The sequence below is a fragment of the Acinonyx jubatus genome, chromosome B4 (assembly GCF_027475565.1).
Source record: "Acinonyx jubatus isolate Ajub_Pintada_27869175 chromosome B4, VMU_Ajub_asm_v1.0, whole genome shotgun sequence".
In the NCBI taxonomy this organism is placed as follows: domain Eukaryota; kingdom Metazoa; phylum Chordata; class Mammalia; order Carnivora; family Felidae; genus Acinonyx; species Acinonyx jubatus.
Window position 1 is genome coordinate 10,509,720 of NC_069387.1, and position 26,844 is coordinate 10,536,563.

The following is a 26,844-nucleotide window of genomic DNA, read 5'->3' on the forward strand; positions in this document are numbered from 1 at the left end:
CGTAATAGAAGCCAAACAGAAACCAGTAAACCAGAGCAATAAATCCTGTTCTTATGCAAGAGATATGAATCCTATTTCAATTAAGGAAGAAACGGGAAATTTTCCTGTTGAAAAGCTAAATAGGAAAAAGTAAAGAGATCACCATGCAGTCTTCCTTTCTCTTCCAGACAAACTTCCTGGAGGAATGTCCCCAAACCACCACACCCATTAGGAGGGACTCCACCACTGGAACCCACCGACAACCTGAATCTGAGGGCTACTCTACAAAACAGTGGGGCTGCAGTTTTTCAAGACACCAATCTCATGAAAGATAAAGAACACCTGAGGCCTCCGGTTCAAGGAGACCTCGGAGACCTGACAACTGAACGCAGCTGGTGGGAAACACCTAGATGGACCCTGCAACTGGGGGCAAATCTGCACTCCGGGGCATTACTGGGAAACAGAACCGTGGAACAAGAACTTTAGACTAGATAAACATAATTTACCTACTTGGTAATTTCATTGTGGTTATGAAAGAAAATATTCTTATTCTTCGCAACTGCACACTGAAGACAAATGTGTGGAGGAGTGTGAGATACATGCAACTACTCTCAAATGGTTCCAAAACAAATAAGCAATATGTATTTTATAAAACATATTTTCAGAAATAAAAAAAATAAATAAAGGATTGAACTTAATGAAAAAATAAAGTTGGGCTAGTCGGGAAGGAGAGGTAGAATTTCACCTGTTGAGAAGATATACACACTAATCAAAGGAAGAAATCAGAAGGAAAACTTTGCCCATCTCAACACTGTTATTTTCCACCAGAATCCAGCTCAGCACTGAGTCAGAAAAGCACATCTCTTCAGTGAGACCAAAACTTCTGATGGCTAACAATTCTGACAACACATTTGTCAGGGGAAAAGAATAAAGACTTCACTTTTGTAATACAAATCAAACATTTTAAAGTAATTTAAGTACAGAGTTACTTCTACTAAGGAATCCTTTGAGATCTAAGTTCCTCTCAACAAAGTCAGTTTGGGTACTGAGAACGTTGGGAGTAGTGTCTTTCTCCTGTCCTGGACAGAATTCCCCACACACATCAGTAAACACACCTACAGGTACATGTAAGTACAAAGTTCCCATAAACCGTTCAAGGCTGATTTGGGCAAAAACAAACAAACAAACAAAAACAAAATCACAGTGGCCCTACTGACTCCATGTGGGGCAACCTGGACCAAGACCACGGCAATGGAAAAGTATGTTTCCTTAGGAGAGTCTAAGTGACGAGATTTCCCCTTAGTTAGCAGTAAAGAAACCCTATTTTAAATAGCTTCTAGGCTATTCTGATGGTAGCATCAACAACAACATTTTTGATAATAAAGCATGCCAATGAAATGCATCTTAGTGATCATGATTTAACAGCCTGTATCAATCATTTAGCATATAAAGCCGTGTTGATGCAGTCAAAGCAACAAACTGAAGGTTTGAAAATCAAATTCAAAATCTGTGGTACCATAACTGTCACAAGTAAACAAGTCTGCAATGTTCTTCCAATGCTGTAAGACCTAGCCCCTCCTTTCCTAATCTAGAACACTTCACACTTCATCTACATAAAGAAAATAACAGGGGCACCTGGGTGGCTGGCTCAGTCGGTTAAGCATCCGCATCCGACTTCGGGCTCAGGTCACATCTCCCAGTTTGCAAGTTCGAGCCCCGCATCGGGCTCTCTGCTGACATCTCAGAGCCTGGAGCCTGCTTTGGATTCTGTGTCTCCCTCTCTCTGCTCCTCCCCTGCTCATGCCCACGCTCTCTCTCTCTCTCTCTCTCTCTCTCTCAGAAATAAAGAAACTTAAAAAAAAACGAAAATAACAAAAAGTTATTACCTAAAGAAAATAAACAAGACCAATTACTGTGAATTTATATAAAAACTTAATGTGTACCTGTTTGTTTTCTCAAATTTCTTTTAAGTTACAATCAATCAAACCTATTCCACGTCACTCCGCATGAGAACATAACAAGGTTGACCAGGGAGAACATCAAACACAGTGCTTTACTGGAGAGTGCTGAAATCTTTACTGACACATCCTTGTAACTTCCATTACTATTCCATTCTTCTAGAATCTGAGACAGGCAACTATTTTTTAAAAGACACTGTGACTGCCAATACTCCACAATTTAATACAAACGTGTAGGAGTGTAGATTAGTGTCTTACTGAAATCTTTTCACGTTCCATTGTTTAAAGCTTAATTAATACCTGAATATTCCAAATGTGTGAGTGGGAAAGAAAACCGGTCTGACTCCAGGGTACCTAGGTGATGCCAGCAGAAGTCAGCTTCTGAATTCAGGGCAAAAAATAGCACTCTACAATCAAGTGCCTGCACATGACCACTATCTCTGAACATGAATTTAATAACTAACTTATGACTCAGTGTGCTTGAAGTAGGAGAGGGGAGACTAGGGAAAGGGGAAGAACTGGGAAGATATTCTCACTCTGATCCTGACCATTTCTAACCAACAGCTTTAAAGACAGGCTAGAAAGAATTACTTTCATAGTCACCTTGTCCATCTCGAAAAGAGAAAAAGGCATTGTAATATTAAGACACTATTTTAGATCAATTTTGAGGGAGAAAGAGACCTGGAAATTTTTAATATCAATTTCACACTTGTGGAAAATGAGGAGACAACTGTATAATGACATCCATCATACAAACTGACAGGCTCAAATTCCCTTAATAGAAAATGTCTATTTGTGTTTCAGCCAAAATGTGATAATACATAGCTGTCCAGACACTATCAAAAAAAAAAAAAAAAAAAAAAAAAAGACAACCAAAAAACTGAATGTTAATATATGCAGATTTATTAGTCAGACTACATAACAAGTATCTCTTGCTTGTGTTAATTGCAGTCAAAGTAAGACACTTTGCCATCTTTCCTCCATATAGAATTCACCTGTATCTCCAAATTTTAAAGTTCAGACTTCAGCCTTTACACTCAGGGGAGTTTTGCACCAGCATGAGCTCTTGTATTCTATACAGATCTAATTTATACAGCAAGTCAAAAAGAATAAATGGTCCAACATAGCCTTTCTTTTCCTTTTTCCTCTCCTTTGAAGTAAGCTGAGTTCTCAGTAAAGGTTTACAACATAGCCATTTCCTAGCTGTAAAGTTATGCCTTCAGAAGTGCATTGTTGTAAGGTGTTGTTTTCCTAGACCTTCCCTGAGGCAGTTCTACCTTTGTTGAATTTGTATAAACAACTTTACAAAAAAAAAAAAAAAAAAGAAAATCACTAAGATGTGCTTTCCACTGTGTGTCTTTTAACAAATGAGAAATACTAAGTCATATATATAATATTTTCAGGTAGAAATTCATTGTTAGAGAAGTTAATGTAAAAAAGATATGGAACCAGTACATCACTTCGAATAACATGGATTCAAGGATAAACTGTATAAATCAATCTATTTTCTGAAATTAATGAGAGGTAACAAGATGAATATTTAAGGCTATTAATTTTCAATATACATTCCCCTCTGTCTCTGCTTGCCTAGAGAAGCAGCAGAATGAACAGAGAACACGTGCCTACACTTGGAACAAAAGAACCCCTGAAATAACCAGGACACAAATGCCAACACGAAGCAACACGAGGAGCCCCAAACCCTGAAAACTGCATGTTTCCGTTGTCTTAATGTAGCTTCATAGACACAAATCTCATTTTATCCAATAGTTATGTTCCTACAGGCAAAAGTGGAAATGCACATTTTCTCACTAATAGAATCATACATTCCAGAGCTAGAAGGCTTCCAGACACCGCAGCACAGTCCCCACGCTGACAAACAAGGAAAGGGCAGGGGCACAGGAGAGGCAGGGGTAGGGAGGATGGAGGCGCCGTGAGCGGCCAAGCCAACGGCTACGCATAGGCGTGTAACACGGTGGGTCAACAGCAAAGCCAACCCAGGTCTCTGCGACTCTTAAAAGAAGACTGCCGCCGGAAAACTTACTCTCTCAGAATGGGATTTCAAAGAATTTCTCTTCAGAATAGAGTACCTTAAAACTATTATAAAGAAGTGGTTTGGAGCATCCTGCTTTGTGCTATACTGAAGAATTTTCATTCAAGTTGACCTATATACCAAGGTTATCTATATTATGCAGTATATTGTAGATCTAAAAGAAAAACATTAATGACATTCTTCACTAACCTAATGACACAGGTTACAAAACCCATGTAAATAATGTAGTGTTTAAACAATGAGAGTGTGACAGCAGTTGGTAAATGGTTTGCAATTTTAAGATTTAACTAGCAAAAGTAATTTAGAAGATTTACTGAGATTATATTGTAACATTATAATAAGTGACATTTATGCTAAGAATTTAAATGACTTTTAATAAAAGGAAATGATTTTCACAGAAAATGTTTTAACTACAAATCAATTTCTTCTATATATGTATGTATAGATGTATGTATAGGGGTGTGTGCGTGTGTGTGTGTGTGTGTGTGTGTGACAGAGAGAGGGAGTGCAAGAAAGAGAATCAAATGGACAAAATGTAAACAACTGGTACATCAGATAAAGGTATATGAAGAATTTGGGTTCTATGTTTACAACGTTTCTTGTTACAAGTTTGAAAAAATATCAAAACAAGATACAAAATAATGTAAATCACCTCCTAACAAAAACCTAATACTATATTGTACTTCTACTACACTTCTTTTTCTTTTTAATTTGAGAGTGAGCAAGAGAGTGTGCGTACACATAAACGGGGGGGAGAGGGGCAGAGGGAGAGAGAGAAAGAGAATCCCAAGCAGCCTCCACACTCAGCACAAAGCCTAGCGCGTGGCTCAATCCCACGACCCCGCATCATGACCTGAGCCAAAATCAAGATGCTCCAGTGACAGAGCCATTCAGGTGTCCCCTTCTACTGTATTTGAATACTGTAACTGAATATACTCTGTAAGAAATACTACATTAAACTCATGTTCAATGTCCCATAGTATCAAACTAAGAATTACTCACTTTTCTGTAGTGGTCAAAAAGATGACAAATTGCTAAAAGTAAAGTATATTCCATTTTTGATGGTTCGTCTTAACACAATGAAGCGCCTTAAACCAAGAAACTGAACTAACGAATTTCCTGAGAAGCAATTTTTCTTGGCATCCTCCATCACCTCACCTACACTGTACGGCTGCCACACGTCAGACAGGTGACACACGGTATCTCTCAACAGGGTCTACTCTACTCCGTACACGGCCCCTGCCCACTCAACGCCAGTAGGTCTCCCCAGTAACTAGAATGACCAAAAGTCTCCATACACTCCCCAATTCAGCCCCCTCCCCCGAATTAAAAATCAATGATTATACAGTTGACCCTGGAACAAGGGGGGAGTTAGAAACACCAAACCCCCACACAACTGAAAATCCACCTATAACTTCTGACTCCCCCAAAACTTAACTACAAATAGTGTACTCTTGAATAGAAGCCTTACAGATAAAGAGTTGATTAACACATATTTCATGTCATGTGCGACATACGTATGCTGTGTTCCTACGATAAAGTAACCAGAGAAACGAAGTATTAAAAAATCATAAGGAAACTACATTCAGAGTACTGCACTGTATTCTTTTTAAGTATAGTTGACACACAATGTTACGTTAGTTTCAAGTGTACAATACAGGGATCCGAGAACCCTACAGCTCTATACACTGTGCTGTACTCACAAGTGTACCTACCATCTGTCACCACACAGTACTGTACTGTATTTACCAAAAAAATCCATGTTACTCAAGTGGGCTCGCACCATGCACACCCATATTGTTCGAGGATCAACTTGTATTCATTTTAAGAATGGTTAACATTTAAAACTTTACTTCCAAAATCCAAACTTATCAAACATAAATGAGTCTTAGTATAACAAATAGACACTCGTTATACTTTACAAAAGGATTTCTTTCACGATTCCATTAAATGCAGATAACCCACTATTCAAAATACAATTCAACTTAAATTTTCTTTTCTTTAACCTCTACCCAGCTTCTCAGGTACACAGCTATTCCATAAAACAGGATATACATGCATCTAGATAATTATCCTAGACAGAAACTTTAGCCAATACTTAGGGAAAGCCTTCTATTATCTGTTGCATGATTTTTCTATTCAATAAGACTTGGAAGAATCCTCATGCCAAGACTGAGGGACTCAGTAATCTACTCACTTATTTATAACATTACCTGTTCCAACAAATGTTAAAACAAATTGTTTTCACTTCAGCATGAACTCTTCTGTCTACTGCTCCAGAGGAATAAAGATATATGCTCTATTAGAAAGCCATAAATATACTACATCTCAAATTACTCACTGACATTACTTTTTCCTCAGTTAAGTGAGAAGTGTTTCAGATCCAGAAGTGATCTCAAAAACCCCACTCCTTTATTTAGGTCAAAGGGCAGGATCAAACACTCCAACATAACAGAATCACTCCTGGATTGTCAAATCAGAAGAGAATTAACACAGAAATCCTCTCTTAAAAACAAACAAACAAACAAACAAACAAACAAACAAAACATATAATTAGTTATAGAGCAAAAGTTTTCTGAAGTTAAATAAAATATGTAAGACTAAAATTTTAAAAACAGAGTAGATAAGCTTTATTTTTTCAAGCTAAAACATGGGCAAATAAAATTAAGTAGTATCCTAAATAATCACTTCTGGGATTTGATGTTTTTTGGCTTATTTTTTTTAACACATTCCTCCAAAATCATCATCTTTAGAAATTTTCAGCAATGCTTTTTACAAGAACTACTCCTATTGTTACAATCTCCTTTAAAGCTCTAAGAGGTTCATTTCAAACTACAGCTACAGTTTAAATATAATGACTTTCATATAAATATTTCATCTTTGGCACCATCTGATAAGACAGAATTTTGGGGAAAAAAATCTTGATAAATGTTTAACATTGCAAAATATGCAAATACAGAAAAACAAAAACAATTTCAGTACTGAAAATCAAAAGGCTTTTTGTGGATTGTGATAAAGTTAACAATCCACAATGAAATGCACATCGCAGAAGCATCACATTTTCCACAAGGTACGTATCTAACCTCAGAATTCGACAGAATATATAAGGATCTAAACTAAAAGCTGAAAAACACCTCAAACATGTAACAAATTCTCTAGGCTCTGGAGCTGGGACCCCCCCCCCCCCCCCCCCAGCGAGTGTGCCAGGCTGTGCGGCAAAAGCGGTCCGTCAGCAGCTGGGCACGAAGAACAGCCTGGTGAGAGCCAGCCACCTCCGAGCCCCCAACAGTTCACCCCACATGCTGTACAACTCCTACCACGTCCCGCGTGGTCCATGACACGGCAAGGGTTAGCAAATGCTTCACAGATAAATCTGCCCAGATGTAACAAGTACCAACCTTCCTCTTAATCGCTAGAGCCATACTGAAAAAAACTTTAGTCACCCATCATTCTCACCCAAACCCAGGTTTGGAAATTCTATCTAGACTTTAATGACACATCTTCCTATGTTGTAACCTATACCATGATTCTCCACTATTTTTTCAAAAACAGGAACTCTGATATACTCAGTTCCCACCTTTTTGAAAACTTACAACCCCCTGGCAACCACATCATAACACTGACATTGTAACACTCCCTAACCTATGGTTACAGTGGTCTGCTCAAGAACGGGCATCTATCAGGAGAGAAGATCACCAAAATGGCAAGCATAAGAAATGTAATTCACAGTCTATTTCAAAGGAAGCCTAGTATAAGCTTAAAAGTAAGAAAAAAGCCAGAAAAAGGCAAATACTGCCTGTAACCGATTCTTTTCAATTACATCTAACAAAAATGTCTATTTGTCAGACTAATTTTTCCAGAATGAAATCTTCAGTTGCTCCCCTAACTGAACTTTTTTTTTTAAATGTTTACTTGTTTATATTTGAGAGAGAGCGTGCGTGGGGCAGAGGCAGGGAGAGAGGGAGACAGAGGATCCCAAGCAGACTCTGCACTGAGACCAAAGAGCCAATGTGGCAGTTCGAACTCACAAACTGCAAGACCATGCCCTGAGCCGAAGTCAGACAAGACACCCGGGCGCCCCTCCCCTAACTGCACTTCTTTAACAGCTCCTTAAGCCCTACAGGGTGAAGTCCAAACTTCCCGGAGCGTCTGGGACCCAGACCCCGTTAGCATCTCCGCCGGCTTTCCCTCTCTCTCGGTCTCCATTCCCCATCTCCAAGCTCCCAAATGCTCAACTACGTGGCAACACCTATGTGTAGTCACACCTCCATGCCTTTCTCACACTGCTCCACTGCCTTGGAATGCTCTATCCTATGCCACACTCCCCCCTACCCACACGTACACACTACCCCCCCGCCCCACCCTCAATCTTTCTTCATGTAGGATCAGCTTAAATTTCACCTAAAAGTAGTAACTCACGGAACAGCTACTCCATACTAAAACAAGTTACTTAGGAACACCCCATCCACACAGTTTATCAAACACATATTAGGAGCCAGGAAAAGTGCTCAGCACGTAGTAAAAACCTTTGCCGTCAAGGATCTTACAGAGTACATGGTGTAAGAGTGAAGAGCTGAGTGGCAAGAACTAGAATGAGGCAAGCAGACCACCACAGGGAAGCAGCACATTGGGGCCAACTAGCAAGCAAAGCAAAGAGAGGAACACTAGGAACCAGGGAACTAAGCAGAAACTGGTTTTCTTTTCTTCAATGTGAAACAGTCAGTTGGGACTTTATGGTAATACCAGTGGCACGTTCATTCTTTGTGGCTGCTTGTCTTCACAACAAACAGAGAAATTACAGATAAAATATAAAAACAAATCACTAAAATGACATACCTATGCCCCAAAACATATTAAACATCTCCAGATTAAAATCTAACAGGGGGGCACCGGGGTGGCTCAGTTGGTTAAGCCGGTGACTCCTGCCTTCCACTCAGGTCATGATCTCACGGTTTGCGAGATCCAGCCCCACACTGGGCTTTGCGCCGAGAGCACATGGCCTGCTTGGGACTCTCTCTCTCCCTCTCTCTCTCTCTCTGTCTGAAAATAAACATTAAAAATAAAACAAAATCTAACAGGAACACGAAGTATGAGCCAAACTAAAACCAGGAGGTCTGCTGGGCTGTGGGCCCCAAAGCAGGAAAAGGCAGCAGGAAGTAAATCCCAGGGGAGAACTGTATATAAGCGTTCATGTGAAGCAGGGTCAGTAGCGCTCCTCGCTTAAAACCAGGGACAGGGGAGGGGGGACACTCCTCCTTGATGATAAAATGGGACTGAAAAAGGCCTTTGCTAACTTGCTGAAGCTACAGCTTAGGAAGCTGCTGACCTAATGCCAGCTGACTCCGTGACAGAATCTGTGATATCACCAACATCACCATGCGGCTGGTGCTCTGATCCACTAACACAAGACCTGATTCTGATCTGGGAACTCCAAAGGCACGCAGAGACAACTGCAAATGTGCTACACCAGCAGGAAAAGCACAAAAGGAGACAGCCATAGGAGAAAGAGAAAGAATTTTCATCAGAGTGTGCCTGCAAAACTACAGAATATGATGAAACACCAACAGCAGCAACAACTACAATATAAATTCACTGGAGACAAAATTAAAAAATAATCAAGTGATCTGAGAAACACTTCAAAATAAGTACATGAAAGATCCACAAAGAAATAAAAGAATAATAAATCAAATCTTTAAAATAAAAACAAGCAGAGGGGCACCTGGGTGGCTCAGTCGGTTAAGCGGCCGACTTCGGCTTAGGTCACGATCTCGCGGTCCGTGGGTTCGAGCCCCGCGTCGGGCTCTGTGCTGACAGCTCAGAGCCTGGAGCCTGTTTCAGATTCTGTGTCTCCCTCTCTCTGACCCTCCCCCGTTCATGCTCTGCCTCTGTCTCAAAAATAAATAAACGTTAAAAAAAAAAAATTTAAAAAAATAAATAAACAAAAAGCAGAAATAAGAAAAGAATTAAAGGGCATAAAAAACAACCAATTTGGGGCACGTGGGTGGCTCAGTCGATTAAGTGTCCAACCTGGGCTCAGGTCATGATCTCGCAGTTCATAGTTTGAGCCCCATGTCGGGCTCTGTGTTCACAGCTCGGGGCCTGGAGCCTGCTTCGGATTCTGTGTCTCCCTCTCTTTGCCCCTGCCCCACCTCAAAAATAAATAAATATTTTTAATAAATAAACATTTTTATAAAGTGTAATTTATAATTCAAAAAAGAACCAATGAAAAACCTTAGAAATGAAATATAGCCACTGTAATTCACAAATAAAAAGTTGTATGTCATTCAGATAATTTATTATTAGTTGCCTAACAAGGTACCCCCACCCTCTCTGCCTTTGTCCCCACAGGGCTCTGAATTTTTAGAGGCAGCAGGTATACAAGACCCTGTTAGACACTGCGATTCAAAAATGAAAGACCCTAAAAAAGAGGTTAGAGAGGGAGGGAGCCAAAACATAAGAGACTCTTAAAAACTGAGAACAAACTGAGGGTGGATGGGGGATGGGAGGGAGAGGAAAGTGGGTGATGGGCATTGAGGAGGGCACCTGTTGGGATGAGCACTGGGTGTTGTATGGAAACCAATTTGATAATAAATTTCATATTTAAAAAAAGAAAAAAAAAAAATGAAAGACCCTGGGTACCTGTCCTCAAAGAACTCTGTAACAGGGACGCTAACAGAACACTAAGATTACAAAGTAGAACAGAATGTAAATTGCCCAAAATGTAAGCATTTTTAAGTTAAAATGCTGGACATTTCTTAGTTTTCATAAACTCATATGGTCATCTTTACTAGAGTTGGCACTTTACATTAGATAAATGTTCTCACAAAATTTCATCTGAATGGAGCAGAAATAATAAAAGCTGCTTCTTCTTGAATCTGTATTTGAACTCATGTAGCAGCTATCCTGGTTTACTCAAAGGACACCACTGAATAAGTACCCACTGAAAACTCTCGAAAATCAAAGCGTACTTCTTGCGATATTATTCTTAATAGAAAGCACTCAAAGATTTCACAGCAACAACAGCCTTGTTTTCATTTAACAACTGCTTAATTATTTCAATCAATGGTAAGAAAAACTATCCAGGGTGACTGGGTGGCTCAGTCAGTTAAGTATCTGACTTGATTGCGGCTCAAGTCATGATCTCAAGGTTCATGGATTCGAGCCCTGCGGAGGCTGCTTAAGATTGTCTCTCTTTCTCTCTCTTTCTCTGCTCCTCCCCTGCTCACGCACACACACATGCTCTCTCTCTCTCTCTCTCTCTCTCTCTCAAAATAAATAAACTTAAAAAAAATCTTTTAAAAAAGTAAATTAAATTAATAAACACTCTATCCATATTAAGATAATCAATATGAATTACATGTGAAAATGTTTAAACTCTCTAACATTATACTCCAGCAGGAAATGCTCACTCTATTCAAAGCTCGCATAATCAAAAAATCTGTACTTTTTAAAAAATACATCAAAATTGTTATATGATCACAGTCAAGGCAAAACTCGTAATTCTTTCCTCACTCCCTAAAATAAACAGTTAATACAAAGTCGTAAAACCCAGCTCTCCTAGTCACAGCCGGAAGCAGACTGGAATGGCAGAAAATACTACGTACAGAACCACTACGGGAGAAAATAAAACCTGTATCAAATTTGGAAAGTCTACAGGATAGATGTGGTTTTCATTCCATCAAAGACATTAATACATGTTTTTTTTTTTACTTATATACTCACCCATGTTACCCAATGATCAAACCTCATACAATTAAACTTCTGCTAATTACAATCAATTTAAATTTTCCCTCTTAATATTTCTTTCTTTTTCCCCCACCCACTTCTCCTCTGGCAACCACTAGACTATCCTCTATATTTGAGGGTTTCCCTCTTCATATTTTCCACAAGTCACTTCCCAATTTTCAACAGAAAATTTTAGATAACAGAATTAAATCAGCCAAGAAACTAATGACACAGATTTCCTCACCATATCTAACTTTTCAGAATAAACCAAGCATCAAAAAGTATCTCCTTGTTTAAATACAGATAGGTACACAGTACTGGGCTGACCAGAGTATCCAGTCTCTGATGAAGTAACATAATTCCAGTCTGTCCAATAATAAACTTTTTCTATTTTTTCAGTACACTGCAAATGCTGCCCAGGCCTCTGAAATGAAACACAGGACACTTACTCATGACTGGAAATATCTCTGTAGGCTGTCCCAATCAGATAGTAAACCAAAATCTGCTGTCCAAGGTTTCTCAGAAGAATACATGTCCTAGTAAGAAAACGGAGAGAAAGAAATCATCTTTTTAAAGGTCAGCATTTAAAATAAAATTTTTTTTTATTTTTTTTAACGTTCATTTATTTTTGAGAGACAGAGACAGAGTGCAAGTGGGGAAGGGGTAGAGAGAGAGGGAGACACAGAATCTGAATCAGGCTCCAGGCTCTGAGCTGTCAGCACAGGGCCCGACGCGGGGCTCAAACTCACAAACCGTGAGATCATGACATGAGCCGAAGTCAGACACTTAACCGACTGATCCACCCAGGCGCCCCTAAAATAAAATTTTCTAAAAAGAAATGAAAATAATTTGGTTTCAACAATTTTCTATTTCCAAAAGAACCTTCTGAATATAAAACCTTCATCTAAAAATATAAAAAATTGCCAATCTTTAAAACATCATGATTCCACTTGTATTTTCCTTTGTCTATAAGAAGTTACCCCCAAAGCAAATAGTACATACAAAGTAATTATCACACAGAAGAAACAGGTGTCCTTGGTTTTCACTTACTAAAAACTTATTCTCTCCCCCTTTCCCAAATAAATAAGTCCTAGAAAGAAAGTACTCCACCTAGGATAAAGACAGCATATCGCATCTGCTAAATTGATTTTTGATTACACATAAATAATTTATACACTATCAAATGAAGACCACTAAAGGTATTGCTATAGACTTTCTCTAATAATGGGCATTTTCCTCATTATAAAATATGGTTTCATTGTTTAAAAAAATTGGAAACAACAGCAAAATAGAAAGAAAAATTCTCTTACCACAAAATGCCACTACATCTACCCAATTACGTGGGGCACGTTCCTTTCAAGGGATTTTTTTTGTAAGTATTTCTTCAAAATACACTTTATAGGGGTGCCTGGGCGGCTCAGTCGGTTAAGCATCCAACTTCGGCTCCGGTCATGATCTCGTGTTTCATGGGTTCGAGCCCCATGTCTGTGTTGACAGCTCAGGGCCTGGAACCTGCTTTGAATTCTGTGTCTCCTTCTCTCTGCCCCTCCCCCGCTCACATCTGTCTCTCAGTCTCACAAAAATAAATACACATTTAAAAAAATTAAAATATACTTTATAAATACTACATACAAAATTTTGTATTTGGTTCTTTTCACTTCAGTATAACATAAAGCATCGCCCTGCATTAGTATAAATACAAACTAAATCTGCCTTACTTGATTAATATATTAAAGAAAATGAGGCATAAAGTAATACTAATACTGTATTTCAACATAATTACGGATGCACAGTGCCTCCCCAAATCTAATATATAAAATCCCATAGGTAGATTAAGGTTTGATATAACATTTACACTGTGCTTCCTCATTTACAGCTTTGTTCATAAACTGATAAACTACTTTTTGCAATCACAGAAAGTGACGGTTACTTTATTTTCTAAATCAATTAAGAACATAGCATAGTACTAAGGACCACTGACTCTGCAACAGATTAAAGTTAGGGTAACATTTTTTGAAGAAATAATGTTGGTCTCATTTATATACTTCACTCATGTCATGTAAAATACGTGAGAAATACAAATTTACAAAATGAAAATCTGTATGCACAGCATGATTTGTAGACTGTAATTAGCAATGGCATATAATCATAGTACTGCCACGTAATCACCTGACCCCCATCCCACAGGCTTTCTTCTTTATCTATACAGTAAATGCTATGATTTTCATTTCCAGATAACCCAATTATCCCAAAGGAAATGAGAAGTTGTATGAAAAATCTAAAATAACACATAATCTACATGTTAGTTTCAGAATATGTGACAAGAAGTTTCTCACTATAAATACAGTTTTTTGATGGTGTTTCTACTCAGGCTATTAGATCTGTTTTCCCTCCCAGGGAACTAGGAGGTCAAACATGCTGAGCCCTGGAGCATGGTGAATGACGACACAGGAAGGCAATCCCATGTTACAGATACACAGGGTAGATTAAACATTCACAGATGATCCAGGAGTTTACTTATAGTTCACTTACACTGGTAGAGTCTAGTCTCTTTGGTCAGGGACTTTTCTCTTTGTTGCTGTTTATAACAAAGTTTTTGATCTTAAATTTAAAATTCCTAAATGGTGGGGCACCTGGGTGGCTCAGTCGGTTGAGCATCTGAACTTCTGCCTAGGTCATGATCTCGCAATTCGTGAGTTCAAGCCCCGCTTCAGGCCCTGTGCTGATAGCTCGGAGCCTGGAGCGTGCTACGGATTCTGGGTCTCCTTCTCTCTCTGCCCCTCCCCTGCTCATGCTGTCTCTCAAAAATAAATAAATGTTCTAAAAAAAATTTTTAATTCCTAAATGGCAACATGAAAGCATTTTATACTAAGTAGCGCCTCCTACCCATAATTGTAAAATGCTGAACAAATACTTATTCAAGAACTGAACTTCCTAACATATCAAGTTTTCTTATCGCTAAAAATAGTAACCTCAAAAATACCAGGATAATAAAACTTACCAACAGTGGATTTATGACCTTACCATCTAAGGTGATAAATATACTTGACAAATAGAAACAATGCATGAATTGGAATTACTGTAAAATGTCATGGAGTAGTTCTTAGAAAAACATACTTGGAAATTACTCGTAACTGAACTCACTGGTTCAAACTCTTTAGCATAATCGCAACTTTGAAATGTAGACCCTCCTGTCTACTTTCAAAGTAGGTCGCATGCAAATTCTTTTAAGCACCAACGCAGTTCAGAAGCATGTAAGATAAAATGGGCACAGGGGAGCCCAGGTGGCTCAGCTGGTTAAGTGTCTGACTCTTGATTTCAGCTCATAATCTCAGGTCATAATCTCAAGGTTAGTGAGGTCAAGCCCCACATCAGGCTCTGTCCTGACAGCATAGAGCTTGCTAGGGATTCTCCCTCCCAATCTCTCTCTTTGCCCCTACCCCGCTCACACTCGTGCTTTCTCTCTCAAAATAAATAATGTGCACACTCTCTTTCTCCTCCTCTAAATGCTATCCCCTCCCAATGGACATAGAAAAAAGAGAAGAAAAAAATCTAACTTTGTTTTTCACACCATCCAAGAGGGAAAAAAAATAATTTGTTTTAAATCCACAGTTTCACATAGTAGGTATACTGGGGTATTTCTGTAAAATCTGGCCTTTAAAGTCGTTTTCTAGTAACTTGAGCTATGCTATTTATCCTCCACATGGGAATGTGTACTCACACTAACCTAATATAGATTCTTTCAAGTGACACCTCCAACTTTTTGTGACAAAACTTGATCTGCATGAATGGTAAGCAGGGCTACGGATAACCCATCCTGACAGGGAACTCAGGGTAAACGCAGGGCGCGTGGGTGGCTTAAGCGTCCAACTCTTGATTTCAGCTCAGGTCATGATCTTATAGTTCACAAGATCAAGCCCTGCACCAGGCTCCACGCTGACAGCGCACAGCCTACTTGGGATTCTCTCTCTCCCTCTCTCTCTGCCCCTCCCCCACATGTGCACACAAAGTACATAAACATTTAAATCAATAATAATTTTTTTGAAAAAGTAAAACAGGGGCGCCTGGGTGGCTCAGTCGGTTAAGCGGCCGACTTCGGCTCAGGTCATGATCTCGCGGTCCGTGAGTTCGAGCCCCGCGTCGGGCTCTGTGCTGACAGCTCAGAGCCTGGAGCCTGTTTCGGATTTTGTGTCTCCCTCTCTCTGACCCTCCCCTGTTCATGCTCTGTCTCTCTCTGTCTCAAAAATAAATAAACGTTAAAAAAAAAATTTTTTTTAATAAAAAAAATAATAATAAATAACACAGGCCCTGTTAAAGCCAGAAGCAAAACACATACTTTCAGCACTGAATGTCCAAGTCCTTTCCTGTCCCTCCACCACCACAGTTCCCTATGATCTCTCAAGTTCATTTTGTTTTTTCTGTCCATCTGCAAAATATTTCTCTCTAAATAAATATATATACCTTTTCATTCAAGTGCTCTTGTATTGGTAAAACACTCACACCAAGCAGCTGAAGACCATGTGTTAAGACTTGAAAAACTTTAGTTACAGCTCCATTTTTATCTTTTAGCATCCTTCAATGTTTTGTAGAGTAAGAACGATGGCAAAGAAAGTATTTAATTAACTCTTCCTCATAATTTCTAACTTCATGGTCAGTTTCCAAAGAACATCCACTACTTCACTGTGAACTTTCCAATTTTTACCATTCAAGATAAGTATCTCTCCAACTAAAAATACAGCTGTCAGGTAATTCCGTTTCTGAGATTCTTGTGCCCAAAGAGCTTGCGAACCCTCTTGCTACGTGACATCAAAAATACTTGATAAAATACAATAATTATCCTATTAAATGCACAGCAAAGCTCATAAGCAACTAAGAGAAATCCTCAGAGACTGAAAAAATGCACAGGAGCACAAAGAGAGGGTGATAAGTAAGCACTGACGCCAGCAATGGGTCTTCCAGGCAATTGCCAATCTCCCATAACCGCACTGCACCGTGCAATACTGCAGCCACCAGCCTGTAGCTATTTAAATTTAAATTAATTAAAACCATGTAAAATTTAAAATTCCATTGCTTTGTCATACCTCATACATTTTAAATGTGGCTAGTGGCTACTGTATTAGCAGAGGTGTGTAACATTTCCATGATCCCCGAAAATTCTACCAGACAATGCTGAAGGGCTTTCAGTGCTGACAGTCATGCTTGGGACAAAACTAGAGCTTTACACAATACAACATGGAAAGTCAGACTACAGATAAGTACAGACAGCCTGGGACCTGAAACACTACATCTTCAATAAAAATAATTAACTAAGTAAGGGGGAAAAAAAATCTACCCCAAAGGAAGATTGAAGGAAAATTCTCTCCTGAGTCTAGGTTTATTTGTGTTTGGGGAGGGGGAGGGGAGTATTCACTGGAAATCTGTAACCAAAACCAACCTTCACCCAGGTTTCAAGTTCAAATCCATACACTTGTATATTATAAAAATCTCAAACCTAGAAATTAAGTTGCCCTGGTTTGACATTGTCCTCAATTGCAAATTCCCTCTGGGAGAAAGCACTCTTAAGCCAAGTCTCATAAGCATTTCCACAAAGTTACAGGAAAAATTAGCTCAAAATTTAAAACTATGCATAAGCAAGATTCGACAGAAATAAGCAGACTCATCACAAATATGTCAAAAAGGAAAGGACAATAATGTTTTGAAAAACAACAGGAAATGAAAAATATGAGCAAAAAAGAAGGCAACAAATTTGGAAAAGAATCAAGTGAAAAACAGGATAACTAAAATTAAAGCTCAACAGACAAGTTCAGCAAAGTGGATGCTGCTAAAGAGAGAATTAATGAACCAGATGACAGATCTGAAATCATCCAGGATGCAACAAAGACAGATTAAAAAATATAAAGGAAGATTAAGAGATATGAAAAATAGATTAAAACATCTATTTTACATATATATATATCTAACTGGGAGTTTTAGAAAGAGAACATCAAGAATGAGGGAGAGACAATCTGCAAAAAGACAATAGCCAAGAATTTCCCTGAACTGATGAAAGACACTAAAGTACAGACTCAGGTTCAGCAAATTCCACAAAGTATAAATAAAATGGAAACTGACACCTAGAGATACCATCGTGAAACTGTGAAACATCAATGACAGAGAGTTCTTAAAAGCAACCAGAAACCAAAGGCAGATTGCTCACAGAAGGAACAATTAGACTTGACATCTGACTTACCAACTGCAACAATGGGAGCCAGAAGACACTAGAATAATGTCTTCAAAGCTAAAATAAAGAAACTGTTAACCATAATTATATACTCAACACAGTTAAAACTAACTTTTCAAGAAAAATGACAAAATAATGAAAATTTCAGACACAAACTGTGAGAGTATAAACAGATCCTCATTAAAGATGCTTCCAAAACTGTAGTGCACAAATATGGAAAATGATGCCAAAGAGAAGATCTGAAACACAGGAAAGAATGGTGAGATAAAAGTTGTAAACATGAGTAAACACAAACAAATATTAGAGGTATGATTTCTAAATCAGGAGTTACAAAAAAGAAAGAGAGAGAGAAAGTACTGAACAACAGCATGTAATCTAGAAGGGAAGTAATAAGAAAGGAAATATTCCAAGTTTCTTATGCTGTTGTTCAAGAGGAAGATATGGCAGATACTATCTTTTGTTCACATGCCTTCCTTCACTCACTGCTCTCACTGTGACTTCCCTAAGGGTGGGACATACTCCCCACCTCATGGATGTGGGGGCCTGATCGCATGACATGTTGGGACTCTGGGCACAAATGACACTATCCCATTTGTAAGTGGAGGGTTTAAGAGCCCTGAGCTTGGCGTGTGTCTTGTACCCCAACAGCTGCTGGTCCCAGAATGAGTTGACACCCAGCACATAACTGAACCTAACCCAAGGCTTATAGACAAGCCCAGCCAAACCCAGCAGAGACTGCCAAACCTATGAGCTAGACATAAATGTCTGTCCTTTCACAGCCCTGAAATGTTGCAGTGGTTTGTTACACAGCATAATTACTGCAAAAGATGACTAATGCAGACAGCAAGGACATTAACTTTAAATGCAAATGAAATGTGTGAGTTTTAGTTTTACTAAAAAGCTTTACTCACTGAATTTGTGAATACACACACACACACACACACACACACACACACACACACACAATGATACTATTAACATAAAGTTCCAAAATATGTAAAATTCACAATAAGTTGTTCAGGGACATATACATATGCAATGTAACTATACAGAAAAGCAAGAGAATGCTAGAGCCTAAAGTTGAACCTGACGGTTTCCCCGCACAAGTAATGGACGGAGGAGGAGGAACAATGAGATGTGATCCAAGAGGATACTGATAATGTTCTATTGCTTAAGTTGAGGGAGGGGACACTATAGACACCATTATATTAGAACCTATGTAACACACATTACACAGAGCTTTTTGTAGAATAAGTTTTATAATACTTTAATATGAAAGAGCAAAATTTTTCCCAAGCCATTCAGAAGTGAAATGATGACAAATGAGAATAACAGAATATGTGTACCCATCCGTATGAAGGAGTTAAATGCATTTAGAATGTTTAAACTGTAATTAAGAGGCAGAAATATTTGTAGTGACTCATTCATTCTTTAAAAGTAAAAGACAAAGTCAAGTGATAGGCAGTTCCACTACAAATTGCAAGAGAGCTTTCACGTGCAAAGACTGAGGATTAGACATTATCCACATGTGTAAGAGCAGCAGGCCTACTCAGAGCTGTATCATTGGTGCTACCTGATCTCAGATGTCTGATCACTAAAGCTTCTGATCTCACCCTCAGAGTTGCACAAGCCAAGTTCATTTTCTAGGAGAAATTCCTAGAGCCTGTTTTACAACATTGCTATGTGTTGAACTACCAGCCCAAGAAAGAGCTTAAGAAAATTTCCTTTGTTGAAGCTTGATTCATGACAGCAAAAAAATGTATAAACAACTCAAATGTCCAACAAGAATTATCAGAAATGATGCCTCAACCAATTTATTTCCCAAAGGATTATAAAGCAATATTTAAATGATTAATGTTGGGTTTTTAAATTTAAAACAAACAGATAATATACAAATTGACTATCCATTCAATAAATATTTACTGAGCAGCTACTATGAGCCAGGGAGTGTTCTAGGCCCTGCAGACACAGCCAAGAACAAAACAAAGATCCTGGCCCCGTGGAACTTACATTAGAGGATTTCTAGTACCTTTCTTTCTTAATTCAGATTCATAGTTCATTGGTTCAAAGACATATGCTGGGCACACATATACGTACTGGGTAATGTCTTCTCATTCCAGATAAACAACTTCAGTTAATATTAGAGTCACTATTCATTGACACAGGAAGTCTCACCACTATACTTTCCTAACTCTTGGGCTTTCTATAAAGAATGCTCTTTCTGCAGTTTATACCCCCTGAAATACAATGCTAAATTTGAACAACTTTCAATATTTTCCCAGCTCAAGAGAAGTGAAGCAAATCTTCCGTCAGCGCTAGAGTGAAAGGTCTATTTCTCCTACCCACTATTCACTACATCAACACAGCACTTCCTGCTAGTAAGGTCAGAGAATGAGATGGGCAAAATGTGAAATCATTGGATTTCCTCAATTTGTTTACACGTGTATGTTAATGAAGCATCAGATAAGAATGAGGTCTAATTTCCCCTTCTACAGGTAGAATCTGAGTTAGGTTTCCAGAAGGACTTATCGAATTCCAGCAGCTTTACACTGGTGAACATGCTAACTTTTATGTATTTAGAAAAACAAATGTCCTTTCCCAAGCTTCTTTACCTATAGCTATAGAGGCAGGGCCTTTCAAAAGCAGCTTATATGGAAACCAATTTGACAATAAACTTCATATATTGAAGAAAAAAAAAAAGAATAAACAAACATTTAAAACATTTTAAAAAAAAAAGCAGCTTATAATTTGTTCAGGTTATATTTGCCTAACGCGCTTGATACATACTATCAGAGAAGTGCACCTAATGCGAGCTCTGCAGATCAAAGCTAAAACGAAGGATACAAGACATCTGACGTTAAGAGGCCTGGCATCATTTTAAAAGTCAGCTAAAAACTCCAGATTCTAAAGACAAGAATCTATCCATCCCTTCAGTAAATACTTATCCAGCTAGACAATATGCAAAAACTTCTCAAGGGGCTTGGTATAAAAAATCAAGGCAAACCTGGTCCCAGCCATCCTGCCACTAACCAAACAAATTCAGGACAAAAGTACTATCAGCTCATGCAAAGGCCCTGCAGTGAATGAAAATGAGTAAACGTATTGGCCATAAGATGCAAATATATCAAGTTGAAGAGAGGAAAATTCATGTAGTCAATAAGATTGGAATTCAGCAAATTAAATTGATGGTAGGTTGTGGGCCCTGAAGGAAGATCACTCAACATACAAGGAGTCCTAGATGCAAGAGGCACAGCTGAGACTCACGTTCTTTACCTGTAAAATGAGAGTTAAACTTTTCAACGCACCTACCACTCAAGACTGTCAAGTGATTATGCCAGAAAAAATGCTTCGGTAATCTAAATATCTTCTATACTCTAGCACTGATTCAGTTTTGGTGGTGGTGGTTGTTGTTGTTTTTTTCAGGTCTTATTTTTAAATAAGTTGAAATGATTTTTAAGTTCTCTTTCTAGCACTGTTAGATTTAGGACCTAAAAACTAATCTTAATTCAATGAGTAAGAGAATTCTAACTTCCCAAGCATTATTAGCAGGATCAATCAATAAATTATTGCAGAAAACCAGGTATGAGCTGAAACAAACTGGTCTAAAATGCTGGTTACAAAAAGGGGGTGTGGGAGGGGGCCAGATTCAAATGACACTTAGAAGAAAGTTAAAATGACTATCAGTAGTGAAGTAATCAAAAGAGTAACCCTGAGAGTTTAAGGGAAGAACCTGGAGCATTCTTCTGGCAATCCCTGGTGACGGCAAATTACCAGCTTTGTAGGAAAAAGATTTTGTAATAGAAAAATATTTCCCAAGCAAGTCTGGTGAATGAGCTTTAGAATTCAAACTCATGATAAGCATTGATGAGAAACAAAATGTGATATAAATTGAGGGATGGAGCTCAATATGTCCAAAAAGCAAGTTCTAAAAAGAAATTTCAGAAATTTATCTTCAGCAATTAATGCAGATAGTCTGCTAATGGTAACTATACTTAGCACTAATTTGAATACATGTTCAAATACAACTTACATTTCCAATAAAACTAGACCACAGGTTACACACCAAGCCTCTTGTTTTAAATACAAAAAGCTAGACAAATGTATGTATTTCTTTAATTCTTAAAAATATCAGAGGATATAAATTGGTACAACCACACTGACAAAATTGGTAGTAACTAGTAGGGAAAAATATATATCTGCCTATATTACTCAATAGTTCCGTGCCCAGGTGTATTTCCAAAAGAAAGGACTGCATAAACCCAACAAAGTACACGCACAAAAATGTCCACAGCAGCTTTATTACAATAGCCCAACACTGGAAATAATTCACATGTGTATTAAAAGAATGGATAAATAAATTGTGATAGGCTTGTGTATGAGGCTGCAACTATGGCACACTCTATTTTCCAATAATGGCGACCACAACATTTCCGGTCTCACATGCTCTTCTAGAATCTGATCTCTCCCATTGCTTCTTGGCCTTTTGGCTAAGATCAAGGGCAGAATCTTCTCTCTCCCCATCAAGAGGCAGAGTCTGTTCCCCCGCTCTTCAAACCTAGGCAGGCTCATAACTGCCTCCAAGAATACAATGTAGTGGAAGTAAAACTGCATTAAGTTTCAAAGCCAAGTCATAAGAGGACATACAGCATGTGTCTGGCTCACAGGATCTCCACCGCTCTCCCCACTGCACGTGTGTGGAGGACGCTAGCACTTGGAACACTGCCACGAGGCTGTGAGCACACTCAGGCCACATTTAAGTGCTGGTCCGCCAACGGCAGACACGTGGGCAAAACTTGCAACACTATTAGGCCCAGCCTTCAAGCAGCCCTTCCTGACACCAAAGTGCAGCTATAACAAGCAAGGCTCAAATTACAGTTGTGTACGGAAATCAAGGTCATTGTTTAAGTCACTGAGTTTTGAGGCAATTTTTTAGGTGCCCCAGTAACTAGAACAAGTACAGGGCAATGAAAAAGAAACACTACCGCTACATGCAACAACATAGCTGAATCTCGTTGATGGACTACAATATTGAATGAAACAAGCCAGATCAGACACAGAGGAATGTACACTGTATGATACTATTTCGACAAAAACAAAAAACAAGCAATGCAAAACTAGGGGCACCTGGGTGGCTCAAGTCGGTTGAGTGCAGGACTCTTGATTTCACCTCAGGTCATGATCTCACGGGAGATGGGATCGAGCCCCATGTCAGGCTCTGTGCTGACAGCACGGAATCTGCTCGGGATTCGTTCTCTTCCTCTGCCCCTCCCCATCCCCCCCATCCCCCCCACCCCCCCCACCCCCCGCTTGGTCACTCCCTCTCTCTCTCAAAATAAATGAGTTTTTTTAATGTAAAATTAGTCTATGGTGCTAGAAAACTGAGTAATTGTTACCCAAGGCAAGGAAGATAGGTAGTATGGATTGGGAAGGAGTGTGACACGGGCCTTCTGGGGTGGCAAAAATGTTCTGTATATTGATCTGAGTATGATTATACATTTACAAAAACTCCTCAGGATATACATTTAAGATTAGTGACATTACTATATGTATATTATACCTCAATTTTAAAACGTAGGGAAGGATGGTGATCAAAGAACTAACAAGGAATCAGGAGGACAGGGCAGAGCATGCGTGGCACATTGGGGTTTCTTCCCTCCTGGAAATATTTGCCTAATCAAGAGATGCCTGAGAGGCTAAACTGCATGGAGGCGGCCTTGGAGACTCAGAAGCCAAAGTGTCAGAGTACAAGATCCTCCAAGGGAGCCATCCCCTACTTTGGAATAAGACCACATAAGGCTGAATCCCAGAAGGTATAACACAGAGGTAAACTAAACCGGTCCTTGCATAGATTCAAAAAAACTTAATTTGAATAAAGGTAAGACCAAGTGCCTGGCAAAAGCAACAGAAAAAGCTTTACCTAAATCGGTAACTACTTCTAGACATATTTTTTCAAATAGAATGAACAGCACACAATCAAAGACAGGCAGGAACATTAGGAGATAAGACCCCTCGAGAAATGAAAGACTACAGAAAAAATCTGCACGACCAGGGGATAGTTGCCATGCTCACGCTGTTCAAAGAGATATGTACAGAGCTTGAAATTTTTGATAGGGAATTAGAAACTATGAAAGTGACATGACCACTTAAAAGGAACCAAACTGAAATTCTAGAATGAAAAATACAATTAACCAAAATTAAGAACCCAGAGAATAACATTTAAGAGCATACTAGACAGTGGGGCGCCTGGATGGCTCAGTTAAGAGTCCAACTCTTGACTTCGCTTCAGGTCATCATCTCACGGGTCACGAGATTGAGCCCTAACACCCGGCTCTGCGCTGAAGGTGCAGAGCCTGCTTGGAAATTGTCTCTCTCTGCCCCACCTTCCTCCTAAGGGCGTGCAGCCAAGTACTCTCTCTCTCAAAATAAATCAACTTAGAAAAAAGAGCATATTAGATGAAGACTAACTTAGTAAACTGGAAGACAGAACACACACACAAAAAAAAATATCCAGCACAGAAAAGAAACAAAAGAATGGAAAATACGAAGGCAAGTGAAATGCACAGAGGATTTGGTGAGTCTAACATTGTGGAACTGAAGTCGCAGAAAGATCAAGAAACAGAATGGGGAAGAAGCAATATTGGAAGAGATGATGGCTGAGAACTATCCAAAACGGATGAAAGACATCGGAAGGTATACTCCCCAAGCAAGAGAGGGAGGATTCTTTGAAATCCAAAAAGAAAATCTTAAAAATAGCCTGAGAAAGAAACCAATTACCAAGACAGAAGCAATAAACTATGACTGACTTCTCAATAGAAACAAAGCCAAATACGGGCACCTGGGTGGCTCAGTCAGCTAAGCGTGTGACTTCGGCTAGGTCATGATCTCAGAGCCCATGAGTTTGAGCCCTGCGTTGGGCTCTGTACTGACAGCTTGGAGCCTGGAGCCTGGATTGGATTCTGTGTCTCCCTCTCTCTCTGCTCCTCCCCAGCTCGCACAATAGAAATATATCTTTGGGGTTTAAAATATATATGCATTTTAAAACATGGTGACAACGAAATGGGTTTAAAAAAGAAGAAAGAAAGAAAGAAAATTAACTTAAATGTTTTTAAAGGCCTTTCACAATCTCAGGAAAAAGAGTGGAAGTTCTCAATAGTATACTTTGGTAAGTTGGGAAAACATATCAGAATTTCGTAGGCCAACACTAAAGGAACAGCAAAAGAACACATGATCCCACGCTAATAAAAAAGAAGTAAATGGAATAATTATTTTTACAAAGAGAATCCAAAACAAAGGTAGAATGAGGGGAAAAAATATGGAAAACAAGGAATTCAAGTAGATTTTTTAAATTTTTAAATATTTATGTCAATGTAAAGTTATTAAGTGCCAATTCATTTTTGTAATAGTCATCAGCAAAATACACAAAAATATCTGGCACACATACCTTTTATAAATTTTGACCAATCTTTTCTATTGCGACTGACTTTTTGAAATCTTATTTCACTTTCTCTTTTCTTACCACAGATATGCTAACAAGCATTAAAATGTCCGAAAACCAAATAAGAAACAGGAACAAAAAGCCCAGAGAGCTAACTAGCTTATAAATACTGCATTAGTTCCATAATAAAATATTAATTTGCCATTACTGATCTATGTAAAGTTACTGAAATTAATATATTAAGAAACTCAAAAACAATGTTTTCACTTCTTTCATGAAAAACATTACTCTAATATTTTTAATTCAATTGTTAATTTAGTGAAAGGAAAATTCCAGCATAAAATTATAACTTTTTCTACACTGACATCAATGTCGGCAAGACACAGGTGCAACATGTACCTCTCTCAGAGAATAATCAAATATCTATTTCGAGCCAAAAACACTTAAGCAAACGAGATATGAAACTCCAGAGTCAACTCCTGACCTTCCTATAGGCAAATGAAACTACCCGCCCCTTAATAAATATTTTTTGATTTTAGGGTAGATTGCTACTACCATTTTGTGAGAGGTAGGTATCTTAAGTAAGGTAGCCTAAGCTCTCGCAAAGAAACAATGCTACCAAAATTGTATCAAAATACTATATTCATATCGTATAGCCTATCTCTGTAAAGAAATCAAAGAATCTTTTTATTTCATGCCAGCCTTCAGACATAAAAACGAAGCGTGAACAGCGCCAGAATTAAAAAACGAGACCCCAAAGCGTACAGAGAGGCGTGTCCAGGTCTACTGCGTTAGCGTCAACGAGACGGACTCCCTTTCCACGAGGGCTGAGGAGCAAGACTAAGCCTTCGTTCAGGTGACGAGCGCGGTGCCGAGGGCCTTCTCCACACACCAAACGCGGTTGCCGACAAGCCGTGTGGGGAGCTGACTCCCACCCAACCCAAGCATTCTTCTCTAACCTTCACAGCAGTCTCTTCGGGCGCCGTGGCTGTGCGCATGCTCCGGTCTTATCCTCACAGTGTCCCACCCGCTCACCTCCCCTCTGCACCTACTATCTCCTCCTATTCCTTCAGGTCTTAGGAGTCCCTGGCTCAGGGAAGCTTGCCCAACCACCCCCAAGTCAGGTTAGGCTCCTTGCTCCTGGGTTTTATAGCTCCCAGTACTTCAAAGAACCTATCTCCCTGTCATCCTTGAAAACAAGGTAGCTAACCTGAGGCACGGAAGGCACTGGAGAAGTACTTGCTGGATGAACAAACAAATCTGAATTCACGATTCTCCCCAATTTTGCAAAGAAAACAGCCCTCAAAAATTAAGTTATTTGCATGAAATGATATAGCCTGGAAATGGCATAGATCGGTTGAGAATCCAAGTGTCTGCAATTCTAATTCCCATGCTGTGACCCCCAGGTACTATAATGAAATGTGCTAGAGGAAAGATTTCTTTCAAATTGGTATTACTTTTGTTGACTTCCACTGTA

General features: G+C 38.9%; 1 protein-coding gene across 6 annotated transcripts in view; it reads right to left on the reverse strand.

Moving 5' to 3' along the window:
• Positions 1–26,844, reverse strand: part of USP6NL (USP6 N-terminal like) — a 231,354-nt gene that overhangs the window by 150,082 nt on the left and 54,428 nt on the right. For 3 of the 6 annotated variants that reach the window (XM_053225266.1, XM_053225265.1, XM_053225268.1), the window contains exon 2: positions 12,162–12,248. In XM_053225266.1, the coding sequence (XP_053081241.1) occupies positions 12,162–12,165 (4 nt within the window). In that variant the 5' untranslated portion in view covers positions 12,166–12,248. Of the gene's footprint in view, positions 1–12,159; positions 12,249–26,844 lie in introns of all 6 variants that reach the window. The other 3 variants (XM_053225263.1, XM_053225262.1, XM_053225264.1) reach the window with 1 other exon arrangement.